The sequence below is a fragment of the Bubalus bubalis genome, chromosome 20, assembly GCF_019923935.1.
Source record: "Bubalus bubalis isolate 160015118507 breed Murrah chromosome 20, NDDB_SH_1, whole genome shotgun sequence".
Lineage (NCBI taxonomy): Eukaryota > Metazoa > Chordata > Mammalia > Artiodactyla > Bovidae > Bubalus > Bubalus bubalis.
This window is the reverse complement of record NC_059176.1, coordinates 562,463-577,604: the sequence shown is the minus strand read 5'-3', so window position 1 is coordinate 577,604 and position 15,142 is coordinate 562,463. Positions and strand designations below refer to the sequence as shown.

At 58.6% G+C, this 15,142-nt stretch overlaps 1 gene segment (V, D, J or C); it reads right to left on the bottom strand.

Moving 5' to 3' along the window:
* Positions 1-4,052: 4,052 nt before the first annotated feature.
* LOC102395763 lies at positions 4,053-15,099 on the bottom strand. The segment is given in 7 exon segments: positions 4,053-4,325; positions 4,427-4,542; positions 6,522-6,854; positions 6,986-7,300; positions 7,553-7,885; positions 7,962-8,285; positions 14,652-15,099. Coding segments are annotated over 7 exon segments (1,566 nt in total).
* Positions 15,100-15,142: the final 43 nt, after the last annotated feature.

The window sequence follows — 15,142 nt, the reverse complement described above, 5'->3', positions numbered from 1 at the left end:
ACTGAATTTAGAAAAGGCAGAGGAATCAGAGATCAAACTGCCAACATCCACTGGATCATAGAAAAAAAAGCAAAGGAATTCCAGAAAAACATCGACTTCTGCTTCACTGACTACGTAAAAACCGTTGACTGTGAATCACAAGAAACTGTGGAAAATTCTTAAAGAGATGGAATGACAGACACCTTACCTACCTCCTGAGAAACCTGCATGCGGGTCAAAAAGCAGCTGTTAGAAGTGGCCATGGAACAATGAACGGGTTCAAAACCAGGAAAGGAGTATGTCAGGGCTATATATTGTCACCCTGCTTATTTAACTTATATGCAGAGTACATCATATGAAATTCCCAGCTGGATAAATCACAAACTGGAACCTAGACTGCCAGGAGAAATATTGACAACTCAGATATGCGGATGATACCACTCTAATGGCAGAATGCAAAGAGGAACTAAAGAACAAGGCTGTATATTGTCACCCTGCTTGTTTAACTTCTATGCAGAGTACATCATGAGAAACGCTGGGCTGGAAGAAGCACAAGCTGGAATCAAGATTGTGAGGAGAAATATCAATAACCTCAGATATGAAGATGACACCACCCTTATGGCAGAAAGTGAAGAGGAACTAAAAAGCCTCTTGATGAAAGTGAAAGTGGAGAGTGAAAAAGTTGGCTTAAAGCTCAAGATTCAGAAAACGAAGATCATGGCATCTGGTCCCATCACTTCATGGGAAATAGATGGGGAAACAGCGTCAGACTTTATTTTTTTGGGCTCCAAAATCACTGCAGATAGTGACTGCAGCCATGAAATAAAATATGCTTACTCCTTGGAAGAAAAGTTATGACCAACCTAGACGGCATATTGAAAAGCAGAGACGTTACTTTGCCAACTAAGGTCTGTCTAGTCAAGGCTATGGTTTTTCCAGTGGTCATGTATGGATGTGAGAGTTGGACTGTGAAGAAAGCTGAGCGCCGAAGAATTGATGCTTTTGAACTGTGGTGTTGGAGAAGCCTCTTGACAGTCCCTTGGACTGCAAGGAGATCCAACCAGTCCATTCTGAAGGAGCTCAGTCCTGGGATTTCTTCGGAAGGAATGATGCTAAAGCTGAAACTCCAGTACTTTGGCCACCTCATGGGAAGAGTTGACTCATTGGAAAAGACTCTGATTCTGGGAGGGATTGGTGGCAGGAGGAGAAGGTGACAACAGAAGATGAGATGGCTGGATGGCATCACTGACTCGATGGATGTGAGTCTGAGTGAACTCCGGGAGTTGGTGGTGGACAGGGAGGCCTGGCTGCTCTGATTCATGGGGTCGCAAAGAGTCGGACATGACTGAGCGACAGAACTGAACTGATGAAGGTGAAAGAAGAGAGTGAAAAAGCTGGCTTAAAACTCATCAGTCAAAAATCTAAGACCATGGCATCTGGTCCCATCACTTCAGGGTAAATAGATGGGGGAAAAATGGAAACAGTGTCAGACTTTATTCTCTTGTTCTCCAAAATCACTGCAGGCCGTGACTGCAGCCATGAAATTAAAAGACACTTGCTCCTTGGAAGAAAAGCTATGACCAACCTAGACAGCATATTAAAAAGCAGAAACATTACTTTGCTGACAAATGCTGTCTAGTCAAAGCTATGGTTTTTCCAGTAGTCATGTATGGTTGTGAAGGTTGGACCATAAAAAAGGCTGAATGCTGAGAAATCAATGCTTTTGAACTATGGTGTTGGAGAAGACTCTTGAGAGTCCCTTGGACTGCAAGGAGATCCAACCAGTCAATCCCTAAAGGAAATCAGTCCTGAATATTCATTGGAAGGACTGATGCTGAAGCTCCAATACTTTGGCCCCCTGATGTGAAGAGCTGACTCATTTGAAAAGGGCCTGATGCTGGGAAAGATTGAGGTCAGGAGGTGAAGGGGAAGACGGAGGATGAGATGGTTGGATGGCATCACTGGCTCAATGGACATGAGTTTGCAAGGTCCGGGAGTTGGTGATGGACAGGAAAACTTGCTGTCTATAGTCCATAGCGTCACAAAAATCTGGACACGACTGAGCAACGGAGCAACAACAAGGATTGAGTCAGATGATTTTACCCAAGTGTCAGTTAATGTAAGTGTTCTGAGCCTTTTAAGGAAGGTGAAGATAAGCCCTGGTGTTTGGCCTGCAAAGCACACTAAATGGAATTTAAAACTACTTTCAACTTATGTTGGGCTTATGAAGACATAACCAGATGTTAAGTTGAGGGGGGTTGTGCAGATGTCCAGGGGCAGCGAGTCTGGCTGCACCGGTTCCTGCCTCTCACAGCCCAGTGCCTAGTCCCTGGCACGTCCTGTGGGCTCTCTGACCTGGGCGGATTCCTCTGAATCCCTTCGCTGTGCTAACTCGTGACCTGCCCACTGGCCTGGCGGCAGAGGCCAGGCCCGCACTTCCCCAGCTGCGGGCAGTCCCAGGAGACCCCCAGCCTCGGCGAGCCTGGGGACTCAGAGCAGAGACTGTCCCTCCAGAGGGTCCCAGGCCCTGCTGACTGCCACCCCACCAGGCATCCTCTCAGTCCCCCAGCTAGTGGTGTAGCAGAGTAACTCACGATGAATGCCCCCGTTTCACCCAAGTCTGTCCTGAGATGGGTACCCGAAAGGCGGCCCTGAACATTCTGCAGTGAGGGAGCCGCACTGAGAAAGCTGCTTCATCGCCAGGAGGGAGCCGGCCAGCTACGACTGTGAGCACACTCAGTGCACACGGCATGCGCACGGTCTCAGCTTAACTACCTTGAAGGAGTAACTCATTAAAGAGTGTACCAATGCATTGATAAAGTGCACCTGAGACAAATTAATTTCTTAAACATCGACTTTGAAAATGAATATAAGTGAGCAGTTGATAGCCTCTGAAGGAAATACATTCCAACAGGTGCTGAGAACCCCCAGGAGCAGGGAACGGACTCCCCGTGGAGCCCCAGAAGGAGCCAGCTCTGCTGACACCTCGGCCCTGGGCCCTCCCTCACGCTGGAGAGAGCCAGCTCCTTTTGTTCACACCTGGCCTGTGCTTCTTTGTCGTCACGGCCCTCAGACAAGCCCACAGGTCCTGACCTCAGCCCCTCAGCCTCCGTGCAGCCGTCCCCCTCCCCTGCTGGAGGCACCCTGCCTGCCGTGGAGCCCCTCACCCAACGTTCCCCTGCCTGATGGGTTGGGCCGCAAAGGACAGTGTTTAACCAGAAATGCCTTCCAGGAGCCTCCTGCTGGGAGACGGCCTTCTCTGGGGACCAGGTCCACTCCCACTCCCTTGGACAGTCACTGTCAGGCCCCTGGCGGCCCCATGAGAGGCGTCCTGGGAAGCCCCAGTCTCCTTCCTGCCCCTGAAATTTCCTCCCTGGAGAGCCATATCACCCTCACTGAGCTCCCTGCCCTGGCCCCCGGGGTGTCCTCTCCCATCCCACCGCCCACCCTACCCTGGACCTCCCCGGGGCCCGAGCGTGCCGGCGCCCCTGTCGGCCCCCACCTGGACCCACGCAGCTTATCTCTGAGGGCTAATTCCCCTGTCCCCGTCCCGCTGCCAGCTGCCCCCTCTTTCCAGGCCTTTCCTCCGTGCCTCTCCAGTCCTGCACCTCTCTGCAGCTTCACCTGACACTTCCTTTCACCCTCCAGGCACCGTCTTCTGGCCTGCAGGTGAGGTCTCGTGCTCCCTCAGGGCACGGTGTGCTGCACACACACCGGCCTCCTCCCGAGTCCCTCCTGCACACACCACGCGAACCCGAGGTTGACAAGCCCTGCCGTGGTTGGGGTTCCGGGAATGGCGGCAGAGAGGGACAGGGTATCCTTGGGGCTGGTGGCAGGGTCCTCACGGATGCCCACAGAGGCCCCAGCTCAGGCCACCTTGGGAAACCAGTCCTGGGATCTGCAACTCGGCCATCTTCCTGCATCTGGACCAGCCCCAAGACACCACCCTGGCGTGGCGCCACTGGCCTGGGAGGAGACACACATCCCTTTCCCATCAGCAGTGGGTTCAGCGCTCAGGATATGCAGCCCACAGGAGTGTGGCTTGGGGGAAAAAAACCTTCACGAGGAAGCGGTTTCACAAGATTAAGTATACTTGTTTATTTCAAGGCCACAAATGCGACATTGCAAAGCAGGGCCAGGTGGAGCCTATAACTGCGGGCTCCATGCTTGGCCATGGCACTCAGCTGCTCCGAGAAAAGCCAGTTTCTTACAGCTTGAAGCTGGAGAGGACACAGGGAAAATTTCAGTACAAGCAGACAAGCCACATAGGCCAGGGACCCGGCCCCAAGGCAGCCCCTCGTGTTCCGTCTCTGGTGCCCCATGTTCTTGGCTGGCCGTCACTTCACCTGCAGGCGACAGAGACAGTGTGAGTGGGTGCGGGGGTGCTGGGGGTCTGCGGCCCCGGGGCTCTGTGGCCTCACCCCCTCCCCGGGGCCAGGCAGCCTACCTTGAACAGGGTGACCGTGGTGCTGTAGAAGAGGCTCAGGAGGAAGAGCACGATGAAGGTGGAGGCCATGGTGTTGAGGTTCTCGAAGCCTTCCTCCTCGGCGCTCACCTCCCCCTCTGTGGGAGATAGAGCACGGTGGTCAGCATGGCTAAGCTACCTGCAGAGCCCGCCCTGGGCCCCTCGGCCGCCCTGACCCGCCAGAAGGGCTGGGGGACTGCAGAAGTGAGCGGGCAGGTGAGCAGGCATGTGCCTGCTTCCCCGGCACCCCAGGGGCAGCTGGGAGCTCGGGCCTTGTTAGGCAGCGTCTTGGCTAGGCGTGGTAGGCCCTGGCTGCCCAATTCCACAGCCTGCAGGGGCAGAGCATGGCTGAGGCTGAGCCGAGCAGTGGCCCCGAGTGCCTGGCCCTAGGAGCGCCGGGGTGGCAGAGAGTGACACAGAGCACACACATACACACAAGGGTGGGGTCTCGCTGGGCTGGAGGTGGGGGAGTGGCCCAGTGTCCTCGACCCCTCTGGAGGACTCAGGGCCACTTGGGGCTGACAGCGGTGGTGGGGCATCCTGTCTCTGGTGGTTTGGGGTGGGCTCCCCAGCCAGTGAGGACAAGCCCTGGGGGCAGATGGCTGCCTGTGCCAAGGGGCCCATCCCTCTAGCCTCCATCTCTCTCTGTCTTGGAGCCATGGCACGTACAAGAGAGGCCATGTGGGGCCCTGTCTGGGGCCTGGGTTGCAGGACTCACAGCTGTGGAATCAGGTCAGATAGACGTATGAGGCCCAGGGAAAGAGATGCTGGGACAAACGCTGAGGACAGTCACCTAGGTCTGCAGCTGCTACACTGATGGGCCCTTGGTCCCTAAAGAGCCAGGAGTGTAGGGGAGGTCGGGAGTCAGCCTGCAGGGGCACTGGTGTGGGCGGCAGAGGAGGCCCGCTCGCCCCTTGGCTCCGTGCCCACCACTCCAGGTTCACGTGTGGCCCTGCAGCTACCTACTCCAAAGGGGGCCTCCCAGGCATGGCCTGCTCTGTCAGGACACGCCTGACTCTGTCTCTTCACAGGGAAAGGGGAGAGCTGGGGCCCTGCCACCTTCACAAGGGCCTGGACAGGGGCCGTGAGTTTCCTGAGGAGCTGCCTCCGGCCAGGCCCAGAGTGGCCCTCTGTGCACCCTGCTCTAGGGCTGGGGCTGGGGGCTGTGGAGGAGTCCAGGCTGGGCCGGCCTCCAGATGTACCTCCAAGCTGAGACAGAGGGACAAGCAGAGCACGGGCATGGTACAGAGGGACCCCGCCAGACAGGGCACTGAGTGACCACGGGTGTGCAAGGGCTGGGATCCGAGTGTGTGAGCCTGGGTGTGTGCAGTGCATTCATGTGTGTGCATGAGCATGTGTACATCTGTGCGTGTACGTCTACATGTCTATGACTTGTCCTCATCATGCGTGTGTGTCTGTGAGCGCCCATGTGCATGTGCTTGAGTGACTGTGTGCACTTGCGTGTGAATGCGCGTGTACATGTGTGTCTGTGTGTCCACATGTTCATGTGTCCACATCTGTGTGTGCCTGCTCACCCAGGTCCATCACATACATGTCTGTGTCACGTGTGCCCAGGTCTCTGTCCATGTGCATGCATGTCTGCGTGCCCATGCATGTGTGTGCACACACGTGTCTCTCTGCATGTATGTATGTGACTGTGTGCATGTGTGTGTGTTGCACACCCGTGTGCCCCCAGTGTGGCCATGGAAGCGACTCGAGGCACAGTGAGCATGGGTTCGGCCTGCTGTGAGCACCCCGCAAGGAGCACTGGGGCTCCTGGGCGTGGGTGGAAGCGAGTGGGGAGGCGGGGGTGCGGATGATGGAGGGTGGTCTGCAAGGTGAGGGCAGACAGCCACGGGCCTAGCAGGGAGAGCTTTGCTCACTCACAACCAGCATCTTTGAATGGATCTTTTTATTTCTAATTTTTATAAAATGCAACATCTCACGCATTGACACGGTTAGTTTGCACTCATGCACACACACAGCGATGGTCACCCGGGGGCTCTGACCAGGCATCAGTAGCAGGTGCTGGCTGTGTCAGACAGGACCAGGGACACGTTGTACAGGGTGGGTTTACCGGTGGACTTGTCCACGGTCCGCTCGGTGACCATGTGGGGCAGGGCCTCGTGGCCCACGACGCAGGTGTAGGTCTCCCCTTTGCTCCAGTCCTCCTCGGCCACCGTCAGGATGCTGTGCACAAAGTACACGCTGGGGTCCTGGGGCTCGGGCGCTGGGCTGCTGGTCACGTACTTGCTCTTGGTCACGGGCTCCCCCCTCTGCAGCCACTGCACGAACACGTCCGCGGGCGCGAAGCCCTTCACCAGGCAGGTGACGGAGGCCGACTCCCGCAGGCTCAGCTGTTCCCGCGTTGGAGGCAGCACGTACACGGACGGTGGTTTCATGGCAACGTCTGGGTGGGGGAGGGGGTCACAGTGGTGAGATCGGGGAGCCTGGGTCCTCTGCTGGCCCTGCCTGCTGTCCTCAGACCGTGGAAGCCGTGGGAGAGTCTGGGGTGGAGGGCAGGGGCAGGGCAGGGCCTACCTTTGGGCTTGGAGATGGTGTTCTTTTCTGGGAAGGGCAGGTCCAAGTGGGCCACTGTGCACGTGAACTCCTCTCCGGACTCCCAGTCCTCTGAGCAGACCGAGGCCTCACCCCTGGCGCTGAAGGTGTCATTGAGGTGTCTCTCAAAATAAGTGTGGGTCTCCAGGGCCTTGCCATTCTGACGGGACCAGCTGATGTTCAGGCCATCATAGGAGGCCAGGTTTGTGACCAGACAGGAAAGCTTGGCTGACTTCGTGAGGAAGATGTCGGCGAAGGATGGGGGGATGGTGAAGACCCCGATGGGTGATGGTGGTGCTGGAGGTGGGAGAGAGTTGCTTGGAGTGAAATCAGGTGAAGGGAGAGGTCCGCCCAAAGAGCAGGGCCCACTTGGCTGAGTCCCCTGTGAACCTGGGGCCCTGTTGGAGGGGCGCCGGCCCCCAGCCGCCCTGCACAGCCCCTCCTGCCCTTGGCCGCTCTGGGAAGCCAAGGCTCAGGGAGCAGCTGGCAGGTCTGGGGTGGTGTCTGCAGACCTGAGGGTGAGCGCCCGCCCCCCAGGGCTGCACTCACCAGCATTACATGAGGAGGACGCGTTCTTCTGGAAGGTTTCCTTGTTGTGTTCCACCTGGCAGGTGTACACGTTCTGGCTGAGCCAGTCTCTCTCCATGATGGTCAGCACGCTGTAGGCCCTGAATGTTATGGGTGAGGACTGTACAGTCTCCACCTGGCCTTCAGAAATGCCAGACACTATCCGCTTTCCATCACGAAACCAGGACAAGGAGATCTGTTTGGGGCTGAAGTCAGTGGCCTGGCAGATGAGGCTGGACTTGCTATTGCCGTCACCAGAGAGGCCATTGTGAGGCGGGACAAAGACACTCACGACGGGGGACAGCACTTCCGCCTCTGCAGAGAAGGAGAAGGGGTCAGCGGGGCCTGGACCCTCCCCCCCGCACGCAACCAGGGGACGGGCCCGACTCACTTTGAGCGACCACCCTCACGGTGCCGACGGTCTTTCCTCCCTTGGGGTGCTGGACTTCGCACACCAGGTAGTCATCTGGCCCTTGAAAGGCGCTTGAGGAGGGCAGGACCACCTGAGAGGAGGCCGACCACAAGCCGCCCCTCAGGACTTCGGGGAAGGTCCGGATTTTCTCACTGCTGACCGTGCTGTTGTTGAACTTCCAGGAGAAGCTGACAGAATTGGGCACGAAGTCCCGGGCCAGGCAGCCCAGGGCCACCGTGCTCTCATCAGACGGGGAGCTCACGCAGGACACCAGGGGGAAGACTCTTGGGAGCGATTCACCTTCTGGGGACCCGAGAGAGGACACAGGAGAAGAGGGGGGTGAGAGGTGTCCTGCTGGTAGGGGGTGTGGGCAGCTCCACCTTCTCTCTGGGACAGTGGAGCGGAGGGCACACTCAGCCCTGCCAGCCCACCCTCACTGTCTGTGATTACCCACCTGGGGCCTGCCCTGGGGGTCTGGGGTCATCAATAAGACTGATACACACTCAGGCTCCCAGTCCTCAGCACAACCAGATCACTGAGGTCAGCCCACTGTTGACCAGGACAGTCCAGTGCGGTCAGCTCAGTCCATCTAGACCCACCAGCCTCAGTGGAGGTTAAATGCACCCAAAGCATCTCAACAATTTGCCCAAGTCAAGCCTGCTCAGTGGGTTCACTTCTGTTGGCCCAGTCTCAGTGCACCATGGTTAACCCAGCATACCCCAGTTAAGCCCAGGCTAGCCCAGACCAGCTCAGCCCAGCTCAGCTCAGTTCAATCCAGATCAGCCCAATCCAGGCCAGCTCAACCCAGCTCAGTTCAGCTCAGCTCAGCTCAACCCTCTCAGCCCAGCTCACCTGCTCAGCCAGCTAAGCCCAGTTCTGCCCAGCTCAGCTCAGCCCAGCTCATCCACTCTGCCCAGCTCAGCCCAGCTCAGTTCAGTTCAGCCCAGCTCAGCCTAGCTCACCCACTCTGCCCAGCTCAACATAGCCCAGCTCAACCCAGCTCAGCTCAACCCAGCTCAGCTAAGCCCAGCTCAGCCCAGCCCAGGCCAGCTCAGCCCAACTCAACTCAGCTCAGTTCAGCCCAGCTCAGTCCAGCTCAACCCAGCTCAGCCCAGCTCACCCACTCTGCCAGCCCAGCCCTGCCCAGCCCAGCTCAGCTCAGCTCAGCCCAGCCCAGCTCAGCTCACCCACTCTGCCCAGCTCAACATAGCCCAGCTCAACCCAGCTCAGCTCAACCCAGCTCAGCTAAGCCCAGCTCAGCTCAGCCCAGGCCAGCTCAGCCCAACTCAACTCAGCTCAGTTCAGCCCAGCTCAGTCCAGCTCAACCCAGCTCAGCCTAGCTCACCCACTCTGCCCAGCTCAACACAGCCCTGCTCAACCCAGCTCAGCTCAGTTCAGCCCATCTCACCCACTCTGCCCAGCTCAGGCCAGCTCAACCCAGCTCAGGCCAGCTCAACCCAGCCCAGGCCAGCTCAACCCAGCCCAGCCCAGCTCACCCACTCTGCCCAGCTCAGCCCAGCAAAGCTCAGCCGAGTTCAGCTCAGCTCAGCCCAGCAAAATTCAGCCCAGCTCAGCCCAGCAAAGCTCAGCCCAGCTCAGCCCAGCTCACCCAAGCTCAGCTCAGCTCAGCCCAGCCCAGCCCAGCCCAGCTCACCCACTCTGCCCAGCTCAGCCCAGCAAAGCTCAGCCAAGCTCAGCTCAGCTCAACAAAGCCCAGCTCAGCTCAGCCCAGGTCAACCCAACTAAGCCCAGCCCAGCCCAGCCCAGCTCACTCATGCCACCCTGCTCAGGCCAGCTCAACCCAGCTCAGGCCAGCTCAGCCCAGCTCAACCCAGCCCAGCCCAGCTCACCCACTCTGCCCAGCTCAGCCCAGCAAAGCTCAGCCCAGCTCAGCCCAGCTCAACCCAAATCAGCCCAGCCCAGCCCAACCCAGCCCAGCCCACACACTTGGCCCAGCTCAGCCCCCTTCAGCCCAGCTCAGCCACTCCATTCAGCTCAGCCCAGCTCAACCCAGCTCAGCCCAGCTCACCCACTCCACCCAGCTCAGCCCAGCTCACCCACTCCACCCAGATCAGCCCAGCTCACCCACTCTGCCCAGCTCAACACAGCTCAGCTCAGCCCCCCTTAGCCCAGCTCAGCCACGCCATTCAGCTCAGCCCAGCTCACCCCAGCCCGCTCAGCCTAGCCCAGCTCAGCTCAGCCTAGCCCAGCTCAGCTCAGCCTAACCCAGCTTAGCCCAGCTCACCCACTCTGCCCAGCTCCGCTCAGCCCAGCTCAGCCCAGCACAGCCCAGCTGAGCCTAGCTCAACTCAGCTCAACCCAGCTCAGCCCAGCTCAGCCCAGCACAGCGCAGCCCAGTGTAGCTCAGCCCAGCGCAGCTCACCCACTCTGCTCAGCTCTGCCCAGCCCAGCTCAGCGCAGCCTAGCCCAATTCAGCTCAGCCCAGCTCACCCACTCTGCCCAGCTCCGCTCAGCCCAGCTCAGCCCAGCCCAGCTCAGCTCAGCCTAACCCAGCTCAGCCCAGCTCACCCACTCCGCCCAGCTCCGCCCAGCCCAGCCCAGCTCACCCACTCCTCCCAGCTCCGCTCACCCCAGCTCCGCTCAGCCCAGCCCAGCCCAGCCCAGCTCCGCTTAGCCCAGCCCAGCCCAACCCAGCTCACCCACTCTGCCCAGCTCAGGGCAGCTCAACCCAGCTCAGGCCAGCTCAACCCAGCCCAGCCCAGCTCACCCACTCTGTCCAGCTCAGCCCAGCAAAGCTCAGCCAAGCTCAGCCCAGCTCAACAAAGCCCAGCTAAGCTCAGCCCAGGTAAACCCAACTAAGCCCAGCTCAGCTCAGCTCAGCCCAGCCCAGCCCAGCCCAGCCCAGCTCACTCATGCCACCCTGCTCAGGCCAGCTCAACCCTGCTCAGGCCAGCTCAACCCAGCTCAGGCCAGCTCAGCCCAGCTCAACCCAGCCCAGCTCACCCACTCTGCCCAGCTCAGCCCAGAAAAGCTCAGCCCAGCTCAACCCAAATCAGCCCAGCCTAGCCCAACCCAGCCCAGCCCATACACTCGGCCCAGCTCAGCCCCACTCAGCCCAGCTCAGCCACTCCATTCAGCTCAGCCGAGCTCACCCACTCTGTCCAGCTCAACACAGCTCAGCTCAACCCCCCTTAGCCCAGCTCAGCCACGCCATTCAGCTCAGCCCAGCTCACCCCAGCCCGCTCAGCCTAGCCCAGCTCAGCTCAGCCTAACCCAGCTCAGCCCAGCTCACCCACTCCGCCCAGCTCCGCTCAGCCCAGCGCAGCCCAGCTGAGCCTAGCTCAACTCAGCTCAACCCAGCTCAGCCCAGCTCTGCTCAGCCCAGCTCAGCCCAGCACAGCGCAGCCCAGAGCAGCTCAGTCCAGCGCAGCTCAGCCCAGAGCAGCTCACCCACTCCGCCCAGCTCCACCCAGCCCAGCTCAGCGCAGCCTAGCCCAATCCAGCTCAGCCCAGCTGACCCACTCTGTCCAGCTCCGCTCAGCCCAGCTCAGCCCAGCCCAGCGCAGCCCAGCTCAGCTCAGCCTAACCCAGCTCAGCCCAGCTCACCCACTCCGCCCAGCTCCGCCCAGCCCAGCTCAGCACAGCGCAGCACACCTCACCCACTCTGCCCAGCTCCGCTCAGCCCAGCCCAGCCCAACCCAGCTCACCCACTCTGCCCAGCTCCGCTCAGCCCAGCCCAGCCCAGCTCAGCCTAACCCAGCTCAGCCCAGCTCACCCACTCCTCCCAGCTCCGCTCAGCCCAGCTCAGCCCAGCCCAGCCCAGCTAAGCACAGCCCAGCTGAGCCCAGCTCAACTCAGCCTAACCCAGCTTAGCCCAGCCCAACCCAACCCAACCCAGCCCAGTGCAGCCCAGCTGAGCCCAGCCCAGCTCACCCACTCTGCAGCTCAGCCCATCTGAGCCCAGTTAAACTCAGCCTAACCCAGCTCAGTTCAGCCCAGCTCAGCCTGGCTCAGCCCAGCTCAACTCACCCACTCTGCCCAGCTCAACCCAGCTCAGCCCAGCTCAGTTCAGCCCAGCTCAGCCTGGCTCAGCCCAGCTCTGCTCAGTCCAGCTCAGCCTGGCTCAACCTGGCTCAGCCCAGCTCAGCTCAGACCAGCTCACCTGGTTGGCCCAACCCAGCTCAGTTCAGTTCAGTTCAGCCTGGCTCAACCTGGCTCAGCCCAGCTCAGCTCACCCACTCCGCCCAGCTCAGCTCAGCCCAGCTCACCTGCTTGGCCCAACCCAGCTCAGTTCAGCTCAGCTCAGCCCAGCCCAGTCCAGCACAGCTCACCTGCGGTTGGTGGCCCGGGCTGCCCTCACAGACGTGAAAGCCCAGTGGTCCTGACAAGAAAGGGTCAGATCCCGGACCCGTGGCCTCGGCTAAAGCCCCTGGTCTGCAGACGCTGCCCAGCTGGGCTCACCCCTCCCAGCCTCTTCCCGCTTCTCCTGGGTGCCCGACGCCTCCATCCCCACACCAGGCCCAGCTGGCCCTTCTCCCAGCCGTCAGTCACCACCACCCTCCACTCTGGGTGAAAAGCATCGTGATGACTTTAGCTTCCCTAGAGCATCTCACAGGCTGAGACATGCTTGCCACCCTCAGACAGAGGCCCTGTCTCTGATAAGCAGGCAGCGCTACTTCTCTGGGAGAGGAGAACCTGGGCACACGTCCCTGGGGCCTGGCCACGTGCCGAGGGCCTGAGATCCTGCCCCAAGTCTAAAACAGTCCTGGTGACTAACTGCTCTCTGGCAAATGTCCTCATTAAAAACCACTGGAAATGCATCTTATCTGAACCTGCTCCCAATTCTGTCTTTATCACAAAGTTCTGCTGAGAAAGAGGATACTCTGTAGCACACAGCGACCATCTGAACCCCAAAGCTGCATTGAACACCTAAGTGTGGACGCGGCAAGTGGTCCCTGTGGATGTGAAGCACCCTGGCATCGCAGGCAGTAGGTAAAGGCAGATTCCCTTTCAAGTAGAAACAAAAACAACTCGTAGAAACGTCCCGGGGCAGCGAGTCTGGCTGCACCGGCTCCTGCCCCTCACAGCTCGGCGCCTGGTCCCTGGCACGTCCCGTGGGCTCTCTGACCTGGGCGGATTCCTCCGAATCCCTTCGCTGCGCTAACTCGTGACCTGCCCGCTGGCCTGGCGGCAGAGGCCAGGCCCACACGTCCCCAGGTGCGGGCGCTCCCAGGCCCCGCTGACTGCCACCCCACCGGGCATCCTCTCAGTCCCCCAGCTAGTGGTGTAGCAGAGTGACTCATGACGAATGCCCCCGTTTCACCCAAGTCTGTCCTGAGATGGGTACCCGAAAGGCGGCCCTGAACATTCTGCAGTGAGGGAGCCGCACTGAGAAAGCTGCATCATTGCCAGGCAGGAGCCGGCCAGCTACGATTGTGAGCACACTCAGTGCACATGGCGTGCGCACGGTCTCAGCTTAACTACCTTGAAGGAGTAACTCATTAAAGAGTGTACGAATGCATTGATAAAATGCACCTGAGACAAATTAATTTCTTAAACATCGACTTTGAAAATGAATATAAGTGAGCAGTTGATAAGCTAAAGCTGAAGTAAATTCAAATGGTTAAAAGAGGAACCTTCCAGTTTCGGTCAGCATCTGTGCCTTGTTTTAGAAATGCAAATCAGCCAGGTGTTGCTCCGCTCAGGGGAACACTTTCGGTTCTGTGGGGCTGGGCAAAACCAGCCGCAAACCACCTTTTGGGAACCAGAAGCTATAAATTTACCAACTGTGTTTTCCTGCTTCCAAAAACAGACTCTCAGCTTCCTGCCACCTGCTGCAGGTGGTCAGTCCTGCCCGTGGCCATCTTGACTAACTCGGCACCACCAATTACATTAAAAAAAATAAGCTGAATTTATTATTCTCAAAACAGCCCTGAATTGGGGCTGAGGGCCGATAGAACCTAGTTAGTACTTTTCGGCCAAACTTGTACCCGTCTCAACTCTCCAAAGCCATGATTTGCGGTTGTTAATTAAATGATAAAAATTTAAAATACTTTAAACATCTTTTTTTAAAGTTTCAATTTTGCACACTATCAGGAATCGCTTCGAAGATGCCCTGTCTTGGTATTCGCAAGCACACCTCCTCTGGCGAACGGCATTTCTTTCTCTTAGAGTGGCCTCACAAAGTCCAGTGCCCGTCACCTCTTTGGGCTCCCCTCTCTCACCACGATCGGGACACTGCGTGTCCGTCCTCACCTAGACAATTCTCTTCCTACCCAATAAAGAATTTTAAACACAGTCTAGTGCAGAACACACCTCACCCGAGGAGGGTGTTCTCTGCGCCCACCGCGGGCAGCGTTCCTGAGGCCCTAATTATCCAGACACGCTCCTCCGCAGATACTAGGACTGCGGCAAGTTGCCTTCTACCACATCCCAAGCTGCCCTGCTGCCAAGGGGGGCCTGGGCCTCCCCCACTGGTGGCCCTTCCTGACCAAGCCCCCTCTGAATGCCAGCGAGATTCTGATTTTCTAAAGGCATCAGAAAATAAGACACTCTGAAATGCATAGGGCAGCTGGGCCCCTCCTGGCCAGTCTGCCGAGTCCCCCCAGGGAGGAGGGGACAAGGACACATCAGAGGACCAGACAGTGATGCTCTGAAAAATCCCACGAGTAGGAGAGAAAGCAAAGGCCCTGGATGGGCCGCTCTTACCTGAGGAGACGGTGATCCGGATCCTTTGGCCCCAAAGATATATACTATAGGAATCACAGTGGTGATATCTCCAGCGTCGCCCAACAAAAACCTCAGGAGCCTGGCAAGGCTCGAGGCGCCTGGGCCCCCAACCCATCTCCAGGCGCCACAGGGAAGCCGTCGGTCAAAGTCACTTGTGTGTGACCCTGACTCTGCCAGAGACACTATGTCCCATTCTGGTCCCCAGAGGCAGACCACTGCCTGCCTGGGCCGGCTGACTGAACCACAGACTCCTAAGTCCAGCCTCGAGCAGCCGCCTGCCCCAGAAAGCGACGGAAGCCCCTGGTCCTGCTCAAGTCAGACAGCCAGGCCCGCCAAAGGAGCCACCTCATACCCACATCGCAGTGTCCTTGGGGAGGGGAGGTCTGGCTCTGCCTGTCACCAGAACCCTCTCCCCAGCTCCCAATCTTGACCTCCAGAATGCCCCTGGATCTCTGACACCCGGGTCTCCC